Here is an 18,035-nt window from a genome sequence, read left to right as displayed (position 1 = left end):
TAGAGAAGGAGTTAATAACATTCCTGGTGGTCTGGGGTAGAGAAGGAGTTAATAACATTCCTGGTGGTCTGGGGTAGAGAAGGAGTTAAGAACATTCCTGGTGGTCTGAGGAAGTGAAAAGTAAGTAAAATCCTGGAGGTCTAGGGTAGTGAAGAAGGTAATAATATTCATAGTGGTCTAGAGTAGTGAGGTGTATGTAACATCTTGATGGTGTGGAGTAGTAAAGGAGTTAATAACATTTCTGGTGGTCTGGGGTAGTGAAGGAGTTAATAACATTTCTGGTGGTCTGGGGTAGTGAAGAAGTTAATAACATTCCTGATGGTCTTGGGTAGGGAAGGAGTTAATACCATTCCTGGTGGTCTGAGGAAGTGAAGGAGTTAATAACATTCCTGGTGGTCTGGGGGTAGTGAAGGAGTTAATAACATTCCTGGTGGTCTGGGGCTAGTGAAGGTGTTAATAACATTCCTGGTGGTCTGGGGTAGAGAAGGAGTTAATAACATTCCTGATGGTCTTGGGTAGGGAAGGAGTTAATACCATTCCTGGTGGTCTGAGGAAGTGAAGGAGTTAATAACATTCCTGGTGGTCTGGGGGTAGTGAAGGAGTTAATAACATCCCTGGTGGTCTGGGGTAGTGAAGGAGTTAATAACATCCCTGGTGGTCTGGGGTAGTGAAGGAGTTAATAACATCCCTGGTGGTCTGGGGTAGTGAAGGAGTTAATAACATCCCTGGTGGTCTGGGGTAGTGAAGGAGTTAATAACATCCCTGGTGGTCTGGGGTAGTAGAGAAGTAATCTATGTGAAGTGATTGGACGGGATCTTCACTTACTAAACCAGAAGTTCCAGATGGTCTCCTGGAAATCTTCACCATTGAACCAACATCTCCAGAAAAACCCCTCGTGGTGAAAATACAGGGGGAGCGCGGGTGTGGGGGGCACCTCTGTGCTGTTCTGTAATAACAAATGGGGGCACAGTCATGTGACCGGTCACTGAAACACAACATGAATGGAAATCGTCATCATATCTTATAAATAAACGTCAGATTCTTATATGATTGATTGTTGTGTTGTGTATTGTTTGCTGCTTGTTGTGTATAGTATTGTGTATCTTGTCTGTTTTGTATATTATATAATTGATTGTTGTGTTGTGTATTGTTTGCTGCTTGTTGTGTATAGTATTGTATATCTTGTCTGTTTTGTATATTATATAATTGATTGTTGTCTTGTGTATTGTTTGCTGCTTGTTGTGTATAGTATTGTGTATATTGCCTGTTTTGTATATTATATAATTGATTGTTGTGTTGTGTATTGTTTGCTGCTTGTGTATAGTATTGTGTATCTTGTCTGTTTGTATATGATTGATTGTTGTGTTGTGTATTGTTTGCTGCTTGTTGTGTATATTATATGATTGATTGTTGTGTTGTGTATTGTTTGCTGCTTGTTGTGTATAGTATTGTATATCTTGTCTGTTTGTATATTATATAATTGATTGTTGTGTATAGTATTGTATATCTTGTCTGTTTTGTATATTATATGATTGATTGTTGTGTTGTGTATTGTTTGCTGATTGTTGTGTATAGTATTGTGTATCTTGTCTGTTTGTATATTATATAATTGATTATTGTGTTGTGTATTGTTTGCTGCTTGTTGTGTATATTATTGTATATCTTGTCTGTTTTGTATATTATATGATTGAATGTTGTGTTGTGTATTGTCAGCTGCTTGTTGTGTATAGTATTGTGTATCTTGTCTGTTTTGTATATTATATAATTGATTGTTGTGTTGTGTATTGTTTGCTGCTTGTTGTGTATAGTATTGTATATCTTGTCTGTTTTGTATATTATATGATTGATTGTTGTGTTGTGTATTGTTTGCTGCTTGTTGTGTATAGTATTGTGTATCTTGTCTGTTTGTATATAATTGATTGTTGTGTTGTGTATTGTTTGCTGCTTGTTGTGTATAGTATTGTATATCTTGTCTGTTTTGTATATTATATGATTGAATGTTGTGTTGTGTATTGTCAGCTGCTTGTTGTGTATAGTATTGTGTATCTTGTCTGTTTTGTATATTATATAATTGATTGTTGTGTTGTGTATTGTTTGCTGCTTGTTGTGTATAGTATTGTATATCTTGTCTGTTTTGTATATTATATGATTGATTGTTGTGTTGTGTATTGTTTGCTGCTTGGTGTGTATAGTATTGTATATATTGCCTGTTTTGTATATTATATAATTGATTGTTGTGTTGTGTATTGTGAGCTGCTTGTTGTGTATAGTATTGTATATCTTGTCTGTTTTGTATATTATATAATTGATTGTTATGTTGTGTATTGTTTGCTGCTTGTTGTGTATAGTATTGTATATCTTGTCTGTTTGTATATGATTGAATGTTGTGTTGTGTATTGTTTGCTGCTTGTTGTGTATAGTATTGTATATCTTGTCTGTTTTGTATATTATATAATTGATTGTTGTGTTTTGTATTGTCTACTGTTTATTGTGTATAGTATTGTATATCTTGTCTGTTTTGTATATTATATAATTGATTGTTGTGTTGTGTATTGTTTGCTGCTTGGTGTGTCTTGCCTGTTTGTATATTATATGATTAGTGTGTTGTATATGATGTTGTGTATTGTCTGATGCTTGTTATGACCAGTGTCTATATGAACTTTTTCTTCTGTTTGTACACTAATTCTTGTATGAGGTTTTTTCTGCTTCTTGTTTGTATACTGTATGTGTTGTGTATTATTCATTGTCTGCTGTGTATTGTGATGTATGTGATGTGCTGCAGAAGTGATTGCTCTGAGTTCATCCTCCACTTCAGTGTTTCCCAACCAGGGTTCCTCCAGTTGTTGCAATACTACAACTCCCAGCATGCCCAGACATAGGAAACACTGGCCAAAGGGAATGAACAGAAGAGAATTCTAAATTCCATCAATATTTGGGGTGATCGCCCTTTGCCTTTAAAACCGTATTGATTCTTCTAGGTATATGTGTAAAAAGTAGGACTATAATCAGGTTTATGATCAACCAATGACACCAAACAGGTGATAATGATCCTTGCTTGTATATGTAGGTTTAAACAAAGCCATTAACTGAAACAGAAACAGCCATGTAGGAGGCTTAAAAATGGGTAAGGAACAGCCAAACTCTGCTACAAAGATGATGTTGTGAAGGACAGTGTCATGTTACAGTTCATACACCGTGGAAAGACTGAGCACAACAATAAGACACAAGGTACACCAGGGTAAGATTGTGCATAGCAACAAGACACAAGGTACACCAGGGTAAGACTGAGCACAGCAATAAGACACAAGGTACACCGGGGTAAGATTGTGCATAGCAACAAGACACAAGGTACACCAGGGTAAGATCGGGCATGGATATAATACACAAGGTACACCAGGGTAAGTCTGGGCATAGCAACAAGAAGCAAGGTACACCAGGGTAAGACTGGGCATGGATATAATACACAAGGTACACCAGGGTAAGTCTGGGCATAGCAACAAACACAAGGTACACCAGGGTAAGACTGGGCACAGCAATAAGACACAAGGTACACCAGGGTAAGACTGAGTACAGCAACAAGACACAAGGTACACCAGGATAAGACTGGGCACAGCAATAAGACACAAGGTACACCAGGGTAAGAAAGGGCATAGCAACAAGACACAAGGTACACCAGGGTAAGACTGGGCACAGCAATAAGACACAAGGTACACCAGGGTAAGAAAGGGCATAGCAACAAGACACAAGGTACACCAGGGTAAGACTGGGCACAGCAATAAGACACAAGGTACACCAGGGTAAGAAAGGGCATAGCAACAAGACACAAGGTACACCAGGGTAAGACTGAGTACAGCAACAAGACACAAGGTACACCAGGGTAAGACTGAGTACAGCAACAAGACACAAGGTACACCAGGGTAAGACTGGGCACAGCAACAAGACACAAGGTACACCAGGGTAAGACTGGGCACAGCAATAAGACACAAGGTACACCAGGGTAAGAAAGGGCATAGCAACAAGACACAAGGTACACCAGGGTAAAACTAGGCACAGCAATAACACACAAGGTACACCAGGGTAAGAAAGGGCATAGCAACAAGACACAAGGTACACCAGGGTAAGACTGGGTATAGCAACAAGACACAAGGTGCACCAGGGTAAGACTGGGCACAGCAATAAGACACAAGGTACACCAGGGTAAAACTGGGCACCGCAATAACATACAAGGTACACCACGGTAAGACTGGACATAGCAACAAAACACCAGGTACACCAAGCTAAGACTGGGCATAGGAACAAGACACAAGGTACACCAGGGTAAGACTGGGCACAGCAATAAGACACAAGGTGCACCAGGGTAAGACTGGGCACAGCAATAAGACACAAGGAACACCAGGGTAAGACTGGACATAGCAATAACACACAAGGTACACCAGGGTAAGACTGAGCACAGCAATAATACACAAGGTACACCAGGGTAAGACTGAGCACAGCAATAAGACACAAGGTGCACCAGGGTAAGACTGGGCACAGCAATAAGACACAAGGTACACCAGGGTAAGACTGGGCACAGCAATAAGACACAAGGTACACCAGGGTAAGACTGAGCACAGCAATAATACACAAGGTACACCAGGGTAAGACTGAGCACAGCAATAAGACACAAGGTGCACCAGGGTAAGACTGAGCACAGCAATAAGACACAAGGTGCACCAGGGTAAGACTGAGCACAGCAATAAGACACAAGGTGCACCAGGGTAAGACTGAGCACAGCAATAATACACAAGGTGCACCAGGGTAAGACTGAGCACAGCAATAAGACACAAGGTGCACCAGGGTAAGACTGAGCACAGCAATAAGACACAAGGTGCACCAGGGTAAGACTGGGCATAGCAACAAGACACAAGGTACACCAGGGTAAGACTGGGCATAGCAACAAGACACAAGGTGCACCAGGGTAAGACTGGGCACAGCAATAAGACACAACATAGTTATACTGCATCAGCTGTATAGGGAAGGGAAGTACATGTCTGGCAGTGCCATCAGCTCAGATCTTGCAGAAACCCGTGGGACCCAGACACATCCATCTAATATTAGGAGAAGTTTGTTGAGAAGATCTTCTTAATAATAAACCTATGACTAAGTGACTCAACTCTGTACGAAAACTGAGGAGCCGTGGTGCAGAACAATGGCAACAGCTGCTCTGGATCAGTCACAATGTGAAATGTTTGGCAGTAACAGAGGGCAGATAGTTCACCGGAGGGCTGGAGAGTCTGCAGGAAACAAAAGATGGTGGAGGCTCGGCGCATGTTTGGGGCTACGGTATAGCAGATGGAGTTGGCGATTTAGGCAGGACTATTGGTGTCCTCATTGCTGAGAAATAAAGGCAGATAATATCCATCTTGTGATACCATCAGAAATGCCTCTGGCTGGCTCCAAATTTTTTACAGCGGGATAATGACCCCAAAAAGCCATCCAGTGTCATGTCCTGGACGCGATGATATGTCCATGAGGCAGGTGGAAGTTCTTGCCTCAGGCGGCGCTCTGCAAGGACTGCAGGGGGCGGCAATTTAGCCTCCAGCCCCATATTCCTGCATTAATGCCACAAATGCTGCAAAAATCACCACATATCCATCGTGTACAGCATGACATGTCCGGGCATGCTGGGAGTTGGAGTCTTGCAACAGCTGGAGGCACGCTGGTTGGGAAACCCTGCTGCACTTGACCATCTAAACGACACTTAGGGTCTATTCACACAGAAGAATTTCCGCTTGCGGAATTCAGCCTCGAATTAAAGGATGAGCCTCGTCCTGAGACAGCAACCGTTGTATGGCACTGGCCCCCGACTCGAGCCCGCGTCATACCGGCCAGCCCCCAGCTGATTCCTGTAGCTAAGGGCCAGTGTTAATAGCTGACATGCGGCCGCGGCTGGCTATTAACACTTTAGATCGCCAAAGTTGACAGCGGCCTCTAAAGGGACATTTAAACCAATTTTAAACATATACATTTTCCTGCATGTAGTTATGAATCAAACCTATATAAGTAGGGGATCACTTTAATTGTATGGACCTACAAATTAAAGATAATGGGGGAGATTTCTCATTGCTTTTAGAGCATTTTTTTTGTCTATGTTTTGGCGCAGTTCAGGCGCAAGCAGCATATTTAGCGACTTTTCTGCGTCTTTTGATATAGACAGTTTAACTCTTTTTTCCTACCCGTAGAACTTTTTCTTTTTGACCATGCAGTGGTCACGTATTTATCATTTGCGACTTTATAGGTGCAAAGCTCCACCACCTACCAGTAGGCGTGAGAATAATTTCTACCTTCCGCAGTTCAACCTTTAACCCCTTAGGAACGGAGGGTTTTCCCGTTTTTGCACTTTCGTTTTTTCCTCCGTACCTTTTAAAAATCATAACCCTTTCAATTTTGCACCTAAAAATCCATATTATGGCTTATTTTTTGCACCACCAATTCTACATTGCAGTGACATTAGTCATTTTACCCAAAAATTGTAGTAAAAATGCCATTTTGCTAATTTTGGGGGCTTCCGTTTCTACGCAGTGCATTTTTCGGCAAAAATTACACCTTATCTTTATTCTGTAGGTCCATACGATTAAAATGATCCCCTACTTATATAGGTTTGATTTTGTCGCACTTCTGGAAAAAATCATAACTACATGCAGGAAAATGTATACGTTTAAAATTGTCATCTTCTGACCCCTATAACTTTTTTATTTTTCTGCGAATGGGGCGGTATGAGGGCTCATTTTTTGCCCCGAGATCTAAAGTTTTTAGCGGTACCATTTATGTATTGATCTGTCTTTTTGATCACTTTTTATTAATTTTTCAAGCTATTTTGGACTTTGGAATTTTTTTGCGCATACGCCATTGACCGTGCGGTTAAATTAACAATATATTTTTATAATTCAGACATTTCCACACGCGGCGATACCATATATGTTTATGTTTATTTACACAGTTTGTTTGTTTTCATGGGAAAAGGGGGGTGATTCCAAGTTTTATTAGGGAAAGGGTTAAATGACCTTTATTAACTTTTTTTCCCTTTTTTTTTTGCAATGTTATATATAGGAGACTATAAACACTGCACACACTGATCTCTTATACTGATCATTGTTATCCCATAGGGGGCTATAACACTGCACACACTGATCTCTTATACTGATCATTGTTATCCCATAGGGGGCTATAACACTGCACACACTGATCTCTTACACTGATCATTGTTATCCCATAGGGAGCTATAACACTGCACACACTGATCTTTTACATTGATCAACGGTTTCTCATAGGAAACCATTGATCAATGATTCTGCTGCTTGACTGCTCATGTCTGGATCTTCGGCGATCAGACAGCATGGAGGAAGGTAGGGACCCTGCTCCTGTCCTGTAAGCGATTCGGTATGCTGCGATTTCATCACGGCGATCCCGAACAGCCCCCTGATCTAACCGGCATTGTTTTACTTTCACTTTAGATGCGGCGTTCAACTTTAATAGGGTTAATAGCGCGCAGCACCGCCATCAGTGCTGCGCGCTATTAGCCAGGGGTCCTGGCCGGGCCCAACCCGCTATGATTCGGGGCCACAGCGTTGCCCCACGTTATAGAAAGGGAGTGGGTGAAGGGCGTATAGGTACACCCTCAGTCCCCAAAAGGTTAAAGGGGTTCTCCACCACAAGGTGATTTTAGTATGTACCTTAGGAATGGGCATGCTTAGGAAGGATCTGCGCTTGTCTTGGGGGTAAATGGCTATGTTGTGAGATTACCATAACACTGTGGCTAGCTTTTTGTGAACTGCGATTTCCTGTTTGACTTTTTTTTTTTTGACTACAAATCTAACAATTCCATCTTCCTCCCTCCCACACATCAGCCACCCCACCCATTGAAACATAAATGAGCTGCATCCATTCAAATCAGTGTGGTTTTCAATCAGGGTGCCTACAGCTGTTGCAGATTGATTTCTCTCCCACCAAGCAATTGCTCCACCCATTGAAGCAGACAGGCTCCCTGTCATCAGCTGACTAGTGATGTCAGGTCTCAGCCGCATTGCAACCTGGGAAAAATCTAAGACAACAGTCATTTTGTATGCTGTTAAAAATAAATATTGGGGTGAAAATCACAGAAGAATTGTGAGAAAACCGTCACACACAGGTACAGACACTATATTATGGGCTACACTAACTTTACAGCCCCTGTAGCATAGTCCAATAAAAAAATTCCTGGAATACCCCTTTAACCCCTTGTGGATGACAGCTTCCCACTCCCCTTCTATGACACGTGATCAGGAGCTGTCCCGGCAGCTCTGTGAAAGTAGGTAAAAACACCTAACCTGCCAAATTCCGGACACGGGAAAGTGTTTACTTCCCTCCCTCACAACCGTCTAGAAAAATTGTACGTCATAGAGCTTTTCCCACCACAGTAGAACTGCGCAAAATTCATCATCCTGCTGCACCTTCTTGATAAATAAGATGCACGCTAGTCAAACCCACCACCCAAATAAATATGGGAAAATAGCTCCACCGTAGACATTCTTCGATAAATCTGGGCCAATATGTCATTTTTACCGAAAAATATACTGCTTGGAAACGGAAGCCCCCAAAAGTTACAAAATGGTGTTTTTTCTTCAATTTTGTCGAACAATGATTTTTTTTTCCATTTCGCCGTCGATTTTTGGGTAAAATGACTGATGTCATTACCAAGTAGAATTGGTGGCGCAAAATATAAGCATCATATGGATTTTTAGGTGCAAAATTGAAAGGGTTATGATTTTTAAAATGTAAGGAGGAAAAAACAAAAGTGCAAAAAACGCTCGGTCCTTAAAGGGTTAAAGCCCATAGCCTTCTATGGGACTCTGCACTCCCATTCACACTTCTTTTCGCAATGTTTTTAGGCCCAGTGGCAGTTTTTTTGTTTCGTTTTTTTTAAATCCTAGCCTGCTCTGGGTATGGAGGTTTTTTTGGGGGGTTTCTACATCCATAGACTTCTGTGGGTGGAAATAAACACAATGGAGGAGATTTATCAAAACCTGTGTAGAGGGAGGGTGGAGCAGTCGCCCATAGCAACCAATCAGATCGCTTCTTTTATTTTTCAGAGGCCTTTTAAAAAAAATAGAAGAAATCTGGTTGCTATGGACAACTGGTCAATAATTTCTCCAAACAGGTTTTAATAAATTTCCTCCAATGTCTATTTAATATTGCAATTTTTTCCCCCAATTTTTCAGTAGAAATCCTTGAGTCACATGATAAAAGAATCACATGACTTGTAATGAGAAAAACACAGGGGATAAAACCCCAAATAACAAAAAAAAAAAAAAACAATACATATGCACACTTGGGGGAGATTTATCAAAACTTGTGCAGAGGATAACTTGCCCAGTTGCCCATAGCAACCAATCAGATCGCTGCTTTCATTTTTAAAAGGGCCTCTGCAAAATGAAAGAAGCGATCTGATTGGTTGCTATGGGCAACTGGGCAAGTTATCCTCTGCACAAGTTTTGATGAATCTCCCCCCCCCCCCTTACTCTTTTTTCCTACCCATAGAACTTTTTCTTTTTGACCATGCAGTGGTCACGTATTTATCATTTGCGACTTTATAGGTGCAAAGCTCCACCACCTACCAGTAGGCGTGAGAATAATTTCTACCTTCCGCAGTTCAAACTTTAACCCCTTAGGAACGGAGGGTTTTCCCGTTTTTGCACTTTCGTTTTTTCCTCCGTACCTTTTAAAAATCATAACCCTTTCAATTTTGCACCTAAAAATCCATATTATGGCTTATTTTTTGCACCACCAATTCTACATTGCAGGGACATTAGTCATTTTACCCACAAATCTATGGCGAATCGTAAAAAAATCATTGTGCGACAAAATTGTAGTAAAAATGCCATTTTGCTAATTTTGGGGGCTTCCGTTTCTACGCAGTGCATTTTTCGGTAAAAATGACACCTTATCATTATTCTGTAGGTCCATACGATTAAAATGATCCCCTACTTATATAGGTTTGATTCGCACTTCTGGAAAAAATCATAACTACATGCAGGAAAATTGATACGTTTAAAATTGTCATCTTCTGACCCCTATAACTTTTTTATTTTTCTGCGAATGGGGCGGTATGAGGGCTCATTTTTTGCCCTGAGATCTAAAGTTTTTAGCGGTACCATTTATGTATTGATCTGTCTTTTTGATCACTTTTTATTAATTTTTGAAGCTATTTTGGACTTTGGAATTTTTTTACGCATACGCCATTGACCGTGCGGTTAAATTAACAATATATTTTTATAATTCAGACATTTCCACATGTGGCGATACCATATATGTTTATGTTTATTTACACAGTTTGTTTGTTTTTATGGGAAAAGGGGGGTGATTCTTAAAAGGGCCTCTGCAAAATGAAAGAAGCGATCTGATTGGTTGCTATGGGCAACTGGGCAAGTTATCCTCTGCACAAGTTTTGATGAATCTCCCCCCCCCCTCCCCCCCATTGTTTTTGGGAAAAAGACTAGAGATGAGCGAACTTACAGTGAAATTCGATTCGTCACCAACTTCTCGGCTCGGCAGTTGATGACTTTTCCTGCATAAATTAGTTCAGCTTTCAGGTGCTCCGGTGGGCTGGAAAAGGTGGATACAGTCCTAGGAAAGAGTCTCCTAACACCTGGCCTCAGCGCCATTGCCCCCGAAAAAAGTCATGTGACCAGTATTGTGTATTTCGGTGAATTTTATTTATTTATTTTTTTTACAAAAAACGCTGTGTCTGTTCCCAAACATTGCGTTTTTTTGTGTTTTTTTTTGTGTTTTTATTGTAATTTGAAGATCAGGGAGAGGGGTTGCATAGCAGAAATCACATGTTATTTCACTACAAATCGCCACGATTTTGCGACGTGGTTATGGAGAGCGCGGCTTTTGCTGGTAAACGTTTCAGGAATTCGCTTCACCTGTTAAAACTGCATTGCATAACCACAGCGATACGCCATAAAAACGGTGCAATTAAAATGTGAAGAAAAAAAACGCACTGTGTGAATCCGGCCTACATGTTACGAGATTGTAAATTGCAGTAAAATTTGCGACATTTTTCAACGCTGCTACGTTGTTACCTGCGCTAGAGAGGAGGCCCCACCGCTCACCCCGCAGTTCTCGGTCGCCAGAAGCCAGTAGTCCGTAGCGAATGCGATGAGGAACAGGAGGACCCCGACCCCTCCGATCAATCCGGCGATGAGAGAAGCAGCTCCGACCCTCATCCTGACCGACTCTGCTACAACTGTGAGCACGGAGCAGCTGGGACGGCGATGGGACGTAGGGTGGAGGGTGACAGGGCGGTGGCGGGACCCGGGGAGGCTATTTTAGGATGGAACGTTACATCCCTTAATGACTGGTGTGGGTTTCACTGAGAAGCGGCACAAAATCCTATTTAAAGCCGATGACCTTACCCCAAAGAACAGTTGTGGCTGGGGACAGGCTCATAGCTGCACGAAAGAGGAGAACAGCCCTAAACTACTCCCCAACCAGGGTGCCTCCAGCTGTTGCAAAACTACAACTCCCAGCATGCCCGGACAGCCGTTGGCTGTCCAGGCATGCTGGGAGTTGTGGTTTTGCCACAGCTGCAGGCACACTGGTTAGGAAGCACTGATGTGATGAGGAATTCTATTCATCATAGTGAGTCAGACAGCCTGGGGGCTCACCTACAATACCATACATGTCCATAAACAGGGGTGGAGCTGTTTACAAACAAGCCTGTGTGTAAAATGTAGCTACTATAAAATACTATACTAATACTATAGTACTGTCCCCTATGTACAAAAATACAACTACTATAATACTGCTCCCTATATACAAGAATATAACTACTATAATACTGCTCCTATATACAAGAATATAACTACTATAATACTGCCTCCTATATACAAGAATATAATTACTATAATACTGCTCCTATATACAAGAATATAACTACTATAATACTGCTCCTATATACAAGAATATGACTACTATAATACTGCCTCATATATACAAGAATATAACTACTATAATACTGCTCCTATATACAAGAATATAACTACTATAATACTGTTCCTATATACAAGAATATATCTACTATAATGCTGCTCCTATATACAAGAATATAACTACTATAATACTTCCCCCTATATACAAGAATATAACTACTATAATACTGCTCCTATATACAAGAATATAACTACTATAATACTGCCCCCTATATACAAGAATATAACTACTATAATACTGCTCCTATATACAAGAATATAACTACTATAATACTGCTCCTATATACAAGAATATAACTACTATAATACTGCTCCTATATACAAGAATATAACTACTATAATACTGCTCCTATATACAAGAATATAACTACTATAATACTGCTCCTATACACAAGAATATAACTACTATAATACTCCTTCCTATATTCAAGAATATAACTACTATAATACTGCTCCTATATACAAGAATATAACTACTATAATACTGCTCCTATATACAAGAATATAACTACTATAATACTGCTCCTATATACAAGAATATAACTACTATAATACTGCTCCTATATTCAAGAATATAACTACTATAATACTGCTCCTATATACAAGAATATAACTACTATAATACTGCTCCTATATATAAGAATATAACTACTATAATACTGCTCCTATATACAAGAATATAACTGCTATAATACTGCTCCTATATACAAGAATATAACTACTATAATACTGCTCCTATATACAGGAATATAACTACTATAATACTGCTCCTATATACAAGAATATAACTACTATAATAATGCCCCCTATATACAAGAATATAACTACTATTGTGGTGTCCATGGGGTGAATAACATGAAATTAACACTTCGCGATGCCAGGGCACCGTTAGCTTATACACGGTCTGAGGTTGACAGCTTCTCCTGGGCCAAGCACGGGGCAATAAATACGCAGAGATGGTTACGGATAACTGTCTTTACTGAGGCAGGATAGATGGTAATTCCTTTACAGCATAGATTGGTGCAAAGGGAGGTGCAGAAAGCCTATCACCTTGCTGGCACTTGTAGTTGTCGGTGACTGACTTGTGATGAATGACAACCCACGCTGATTTTAGTGCTGAAGACTGACTGACTGAAGACTATTGCTTTTCTTCCCCAGAGTTTAGTGCTTTCCGCTAGGCTTTGACGTTCACCTGAGTGTAGGGGATTTTCCTTAGGATACTCGTGTTTGAAGGATTAGGCTTCTGATTAGCTTGAGGCCTCCTCAGATCACCTCACACTTCTCTCTTACTTCTCCACACTGTACCTCAGCACGGAGCTCTGAGCTGAACTCTGGTCTTAGACTAGACAGAACTGGGGCAACTCCTCCCCCCTTACACTATATACAGGGCAATTTGGAGGATTCCCATTAGGGCAGACAGGTCCCCTGATCCACTCTGCACCATCTCTGCTAACAGATTTAAAGGGGTACAAAACATTTAAAGGGTGGAAAACATTTTTTTTTAAATCAACTGGTGTCAGAAAGTTAAACAGATTTGTAAATTACTTCTATTAAAATATCTTTACCCTTCCAGTACTTTTTAGCAGCTGTATGCTAGAGGAAATTATTTTCTTTTTGAATGACCACAGTGCTCTCTTTCTGTCTGACCACAGTGCTCTCTGCTGACACCTGATGCCCGTATCAGGAACTGTCCAGAGTAAGAGAAAATCCCCATTGCACACCTACGCTGCTCCGGACATTTCCTGACACGAGCAGAGGTGTCAGCAGAGAGCACTGTGGACAGGACAAAAAAGAAATTCTAAAAGAAAAGAATTTTCTCTGTAGCATACAACTTCTAAGAAGTACTGGAAGGGTAAAGATTTTTTTAATACAAGTAATTTAGAAATCTGTTTAACTTTCTGGCATCAGTTCTTTAAAAAAAAAAAAAAAAAAAGAGTACCCCTTTAAAGAAACAGTAACAAGGAAAATTCTAGAATAACAACAATGGCATAACAATATAATATATAGAGTCCTGAGTAGTGTGGGCCTCAGACGGACTCTGAAGGCAACATCAGCCTGACAGGATGGGCAGGATACGGTATTCCATACTGGGTCACCACACTATAATACTACTCTTTTTTTTATTTTTATTTTCATTTGCTGCTAATATTATAAGTAAGTTTAGTTTTACATTTTTTTAGTTTTTCTGTCCCGTAGGTCTGCGCTGGAGTCGACAGTAAACTATAGGAATATAACTAACGATGCAGCAATTCTTGGGGGGGACGGAGCATTAAACAAAGCAGCGGCCTCCTCCATTAATTGGGCCCCTGGTGGTTTAGTCTCGGTGAGTTATATCCTCGTAATATCTGCACTCGGCTGGAGGGTGCAGTCATCGTCGGCCCCGGCTCAGAATTATTTCTCACCGATCCGGGTGAATCTCCGCGAATTTACGGCCGAAGATTCTGCAAACCCAGATGTGAAATAAACTCATCGGGCTGTAAATCTGTTGTTTTCAAATTTTAAGTTCGTTTTGCTTTTCGTTTGTTTTTTTTTGTTTTTTTTTTTAATTCATTGTTATAGGAACAAAACAAAAAAAATGCAAAAATAAATAAATAAATAATAATAAAATAGAAATTGATTTAATTCCAGGATTCTTTAAAAAACAAATAAATAAATAAATAAATTATTATTATGAATAATTATGAATAATAAATGAATAAACTTCTAAATTTATAAATTAATAAATAAATAAATGAATGAATACATACATTTATAAATAAATAAATAAATTAATTAATTAAATTTTAACGCCCCTGACCGCCATTCTTACGTTTTTACCTTTCGCCCATAAGTGTTGTCTTTTGAAACGTAAGAATGGCGGTCCGGGGCGTTAAAATGTTATTAATTAATTTATTTATACATTTAGTTGTTCATTCATTTATTTATTTATTTAATTAATTTATTTATTTATTCATTTATAAATTTAGTAGTTGTTTATTAATTGATGGCAGTAACCTGGCCATATTTGACGCTTCCCCAACCTGTGACTCTCTTGCTTTCGTAAAACTACAATTCCCAGCATGCCCAGACAGCCTTTGGTTCCAGAAGCAACCAAACAGAGCAGTGTTTCCAAACCAGTGTGCCTCCAGCTGTTTCAAAACTACAACTCCCAGCATGCTGGGAGTTGTAGTTTTTCAACTGCCTATTCAACAACCACTACCTCTGCATCCCCTACAGCAGTGTTTTCCAACCAGGGTACCTCCAGCTATGGCAAAACTACAAAAGACAGCCTTCGGACAGTGTTTTTCAATCAGTGTGCCTCCAGCTGTTGCAAAATTGCCACCCCCAGCATGCCCGGACAGCCAACGGCTGTCCGGGCATGCTGGGAGTGGTAATTTTGCAACAGCTGGAGGCACACTGGCTTGGAAACACTGTCCTAGAGAAGCTGAGCCACTGTGCTAAGCAAGCTGAGCATGCATGTATATTAGGAACATATCACTGAGCTGGACACTGTGATACATTCACTAAGGAAGCTATGTTAAAGGGGTATTCCAGGAAAAAACTTTTTTTTATATATCAACTGGCTCCAGAAAGTTAAGCAGATTTGTAAATTACTTCTATTAAAAAATTCTTAATCCTTTCAGTACTTATGAGCTTCTGAAGTTAAGGTTGTTCTTTTCTGTCTAAGTGTTCTCTGTTGACACCTGTCTCGGGAAACGCCCAGTTTAGAAGAGGTTTGCTATGGGGATTTGCTTCTAAACTGGGCGGTTCCCGAGACACGTGTCATCAGAGAGCACTTAGACAGAAAAGAACAACCTTTACTTCAGAAGCTAGTAAGTACTGAAAGGATTAAGATTTTTTAATAGAAGTAATTTACAAATCTGTTTAACTTTCTGGAGCCAGTTGATATATATATATATATAAAAAAAAATGTTTTTTCCTGGATAACCCCTTTAATAGACAGACTGAAGAAGATGGACGAAGAAGATGGTTGCAAAACTACAAATCCCAGCATGCCCAGAGAGCCGTTGGCTGTCCGAGCATGCTGGGAGTTGTAATTTTGCAACAGCTGGAGGCACCCTGGCTTGGAAACACTGTCCTAGAGATATTTCACCACCAGGGGAGTCTGGATTTGGCTCTTTCTTCTCTCCCCATTAAAAACATGCATGCTCGGGCAAACTGAGCATGCGTGCATATTAAGAATAGGAATATTAGGAATATATTCACTAAGGAAGCTCCGGAGAGATATGTTAATAGACAGACTGGAGAAGATGGATGAATAAAAATGTAAATAATAAAATTTATTAGGGCAGTGTTTCCAAGCCAGTCTGCCTCCAGCTGTTGCTAAACTACAACTCCACGCATGCCCGGACAGCCGTTGGCTGTCCGGGCATGCTGGGAGTTGTAGTTTTTGAACAGCTGGAACCAAATTGTTTGGGAAAAACACTGAAATAAAGGATGACAGCCCCATTTCCAGAATATTCTTTATTTTTAGCAGTGAATTCGGCACAAACCACAAAGTAAAACCGCAGCAGACGCTGTAATTATGTTCACATGATGTTTGGGCGGGGTGGAGACGGGCGTGACGCCGGGTGTCAGTGATGATGACCCTGGTGTTTAGAGATGCGCAAATTTTTTCAAAACGCGATTTGGTCAATTCTCTGAATTTTCAGAAAAAAATGTTGTTCGATCCAAATATATTGGCAGCGAATCACAATTAAAAACGTCTATTTCCGGGCTACAGAGAGTCTTAATAGGGGTGTAGAAGACTTTGCCTTACTGTAACACGCATAGGGTGTGTACTGGGGTAGTGAAATAATACTGTTATTCAGAATGACATGAAGATTACAGGCATCACTATAAGAATCACTGCCGCAGAGCGGCACAATGACAATGGGTCTGGAGGTGGCAGCAGGGTCGGGAGACCATATGGCGTCACAAGTGAAGAGATTAAAGAGATTTTTGAAATGTTAATTGAAGAGTTTAAAGAGATTAACGAGTTTATCCCCTTAAAGACTGAGCATTTTTCTGTTTTTGCACTTCCGTTTTTTCCTCCTCACCTTTTAAAAATCATATCCCTCTTAATTTTGCACCTAAAAATCCATATGAGGGCTTATTTTTTGCGCCACCAATTATACTTTGTAATAACCCAAAAATCTACAGCGAAACGGGAAAAATAATCATTGTGCGACAAGATTGAAGAAAAAACACCATTTTGTAAATTTTGGGGGCTTCCGTTTCTATGCAGTACATTTTTGCGTAAACATTACACCTTATCTTTATTCTGTAGGTCCATACGATTAAAATGATCCCCTACTTATATAGGTTTGATTTTGTCGTACTTCTGTAAAAAATCATAACTACATGCACGAAAATGAATACATAGAAAATTGTCTTCTGACCAGTATAACTTTTTTATTTTGTTTTGATTGGACTTTTTGATAGCTTTTTATTCCTTTTCTTATGGTATAAAAAGTGACCAAAAAGACGCTATTTTGGACTTTGGAATTTTTTTGCGCGTACGCCATTGACCGTGCAGTTTAATTAACAATATATTTTTATAGTTCGGACATTTATGCACTCGGCGATACCACATAAGTTTATTTTTATTATATTTATATGTTTTTTTATATGGAATTTGGGAAAAGGGGGGTGATTTAAACTTTTAAAAAGGAAGGGGTTAATGTGTGTGTTTTTAATCTTTTTTTAAACTTTTTTTTTTACACTTTTAGTCCCCTTAGGGGACTTTTAGGAGGAATCATTTGATTCCTCATACAGATCAATAGGGTTCCATAGAATCCTATTGATCAGTGTGCTCTGCGCTCGATTGATAAAGCCTGGCCCCGCCAGGCTTTATCATTCTGAGTACCGTAGCCAACACAGGAGGAGAGGTAAGCCCTCAGGCTGCCTCAGCAGTGAATTGCCAGCCAGTGGATTGCCAGCACAATGACACAGTCTGGAGGTGGCGGCAGCCTATGTAGGCCGCAGAGCGGCACAATGACACAGTTTGGAGGTGGCAGCAGCCTATGTAGGCCGCAGAGCGGC

The 18,035-nt window shown here is 40.1% G+C and overlaps 1 protein-coding gene across 2 annotated transcripts in view; it reads right to left on the bottom strand.

Annotated features, from left to right (window-relative positions):
* Positions 1-11,259, bottom strand: part of LOC130290801 (transmembrane protein 182-like) — a 64,552-nt gene extending 53,293 nt beyond the window's left edge. Inside the window, exons 1-2 of one of the 2 annotated variants that reach the window (XM_056538890.1) lie at positions 11,103-11,259; positions 826-946 (exon numbers count right to left, since the gene is read on the bottom strand). In XM_056538890.1, the coding sequence (XP_056394865.1) occupies positions 826-946; positions 11,103-11,246 (265 nt within the window). In that variant the 5' untranslated portion in view covers positions 11,247-11,259. Of the gene's footprint in view, positions 1-825; positions 947-5,153; positions 5,325-11,102 lie in introns of those variants that run through there. The other variant, XM_056538889.1, reaches the window with a different exon arrangement.
* Between the last annotated feature and the right edge of the window lie 6,776 nt (positions 11,260-18,035).

Source organism: Hyla sarda, chromosome 9, assembly GCF_029499605.1.
Source record: "Hyla sarda isolate aHylSar1 chromosome 9, aHylSar1.hap1, whole genome shotgun sequence".
Classification (NCBI taxonomy): Eukaryota; Metazoa; Chordata; class Amphibia; order Anura; family Hylidae; genus Hyla; species Hyla sarda.
The sequence above is the reverse complement of the archived record's forward strand: the minus strand, read 5'-3'. Positions and strand labels throughout refer to the sequence as shown.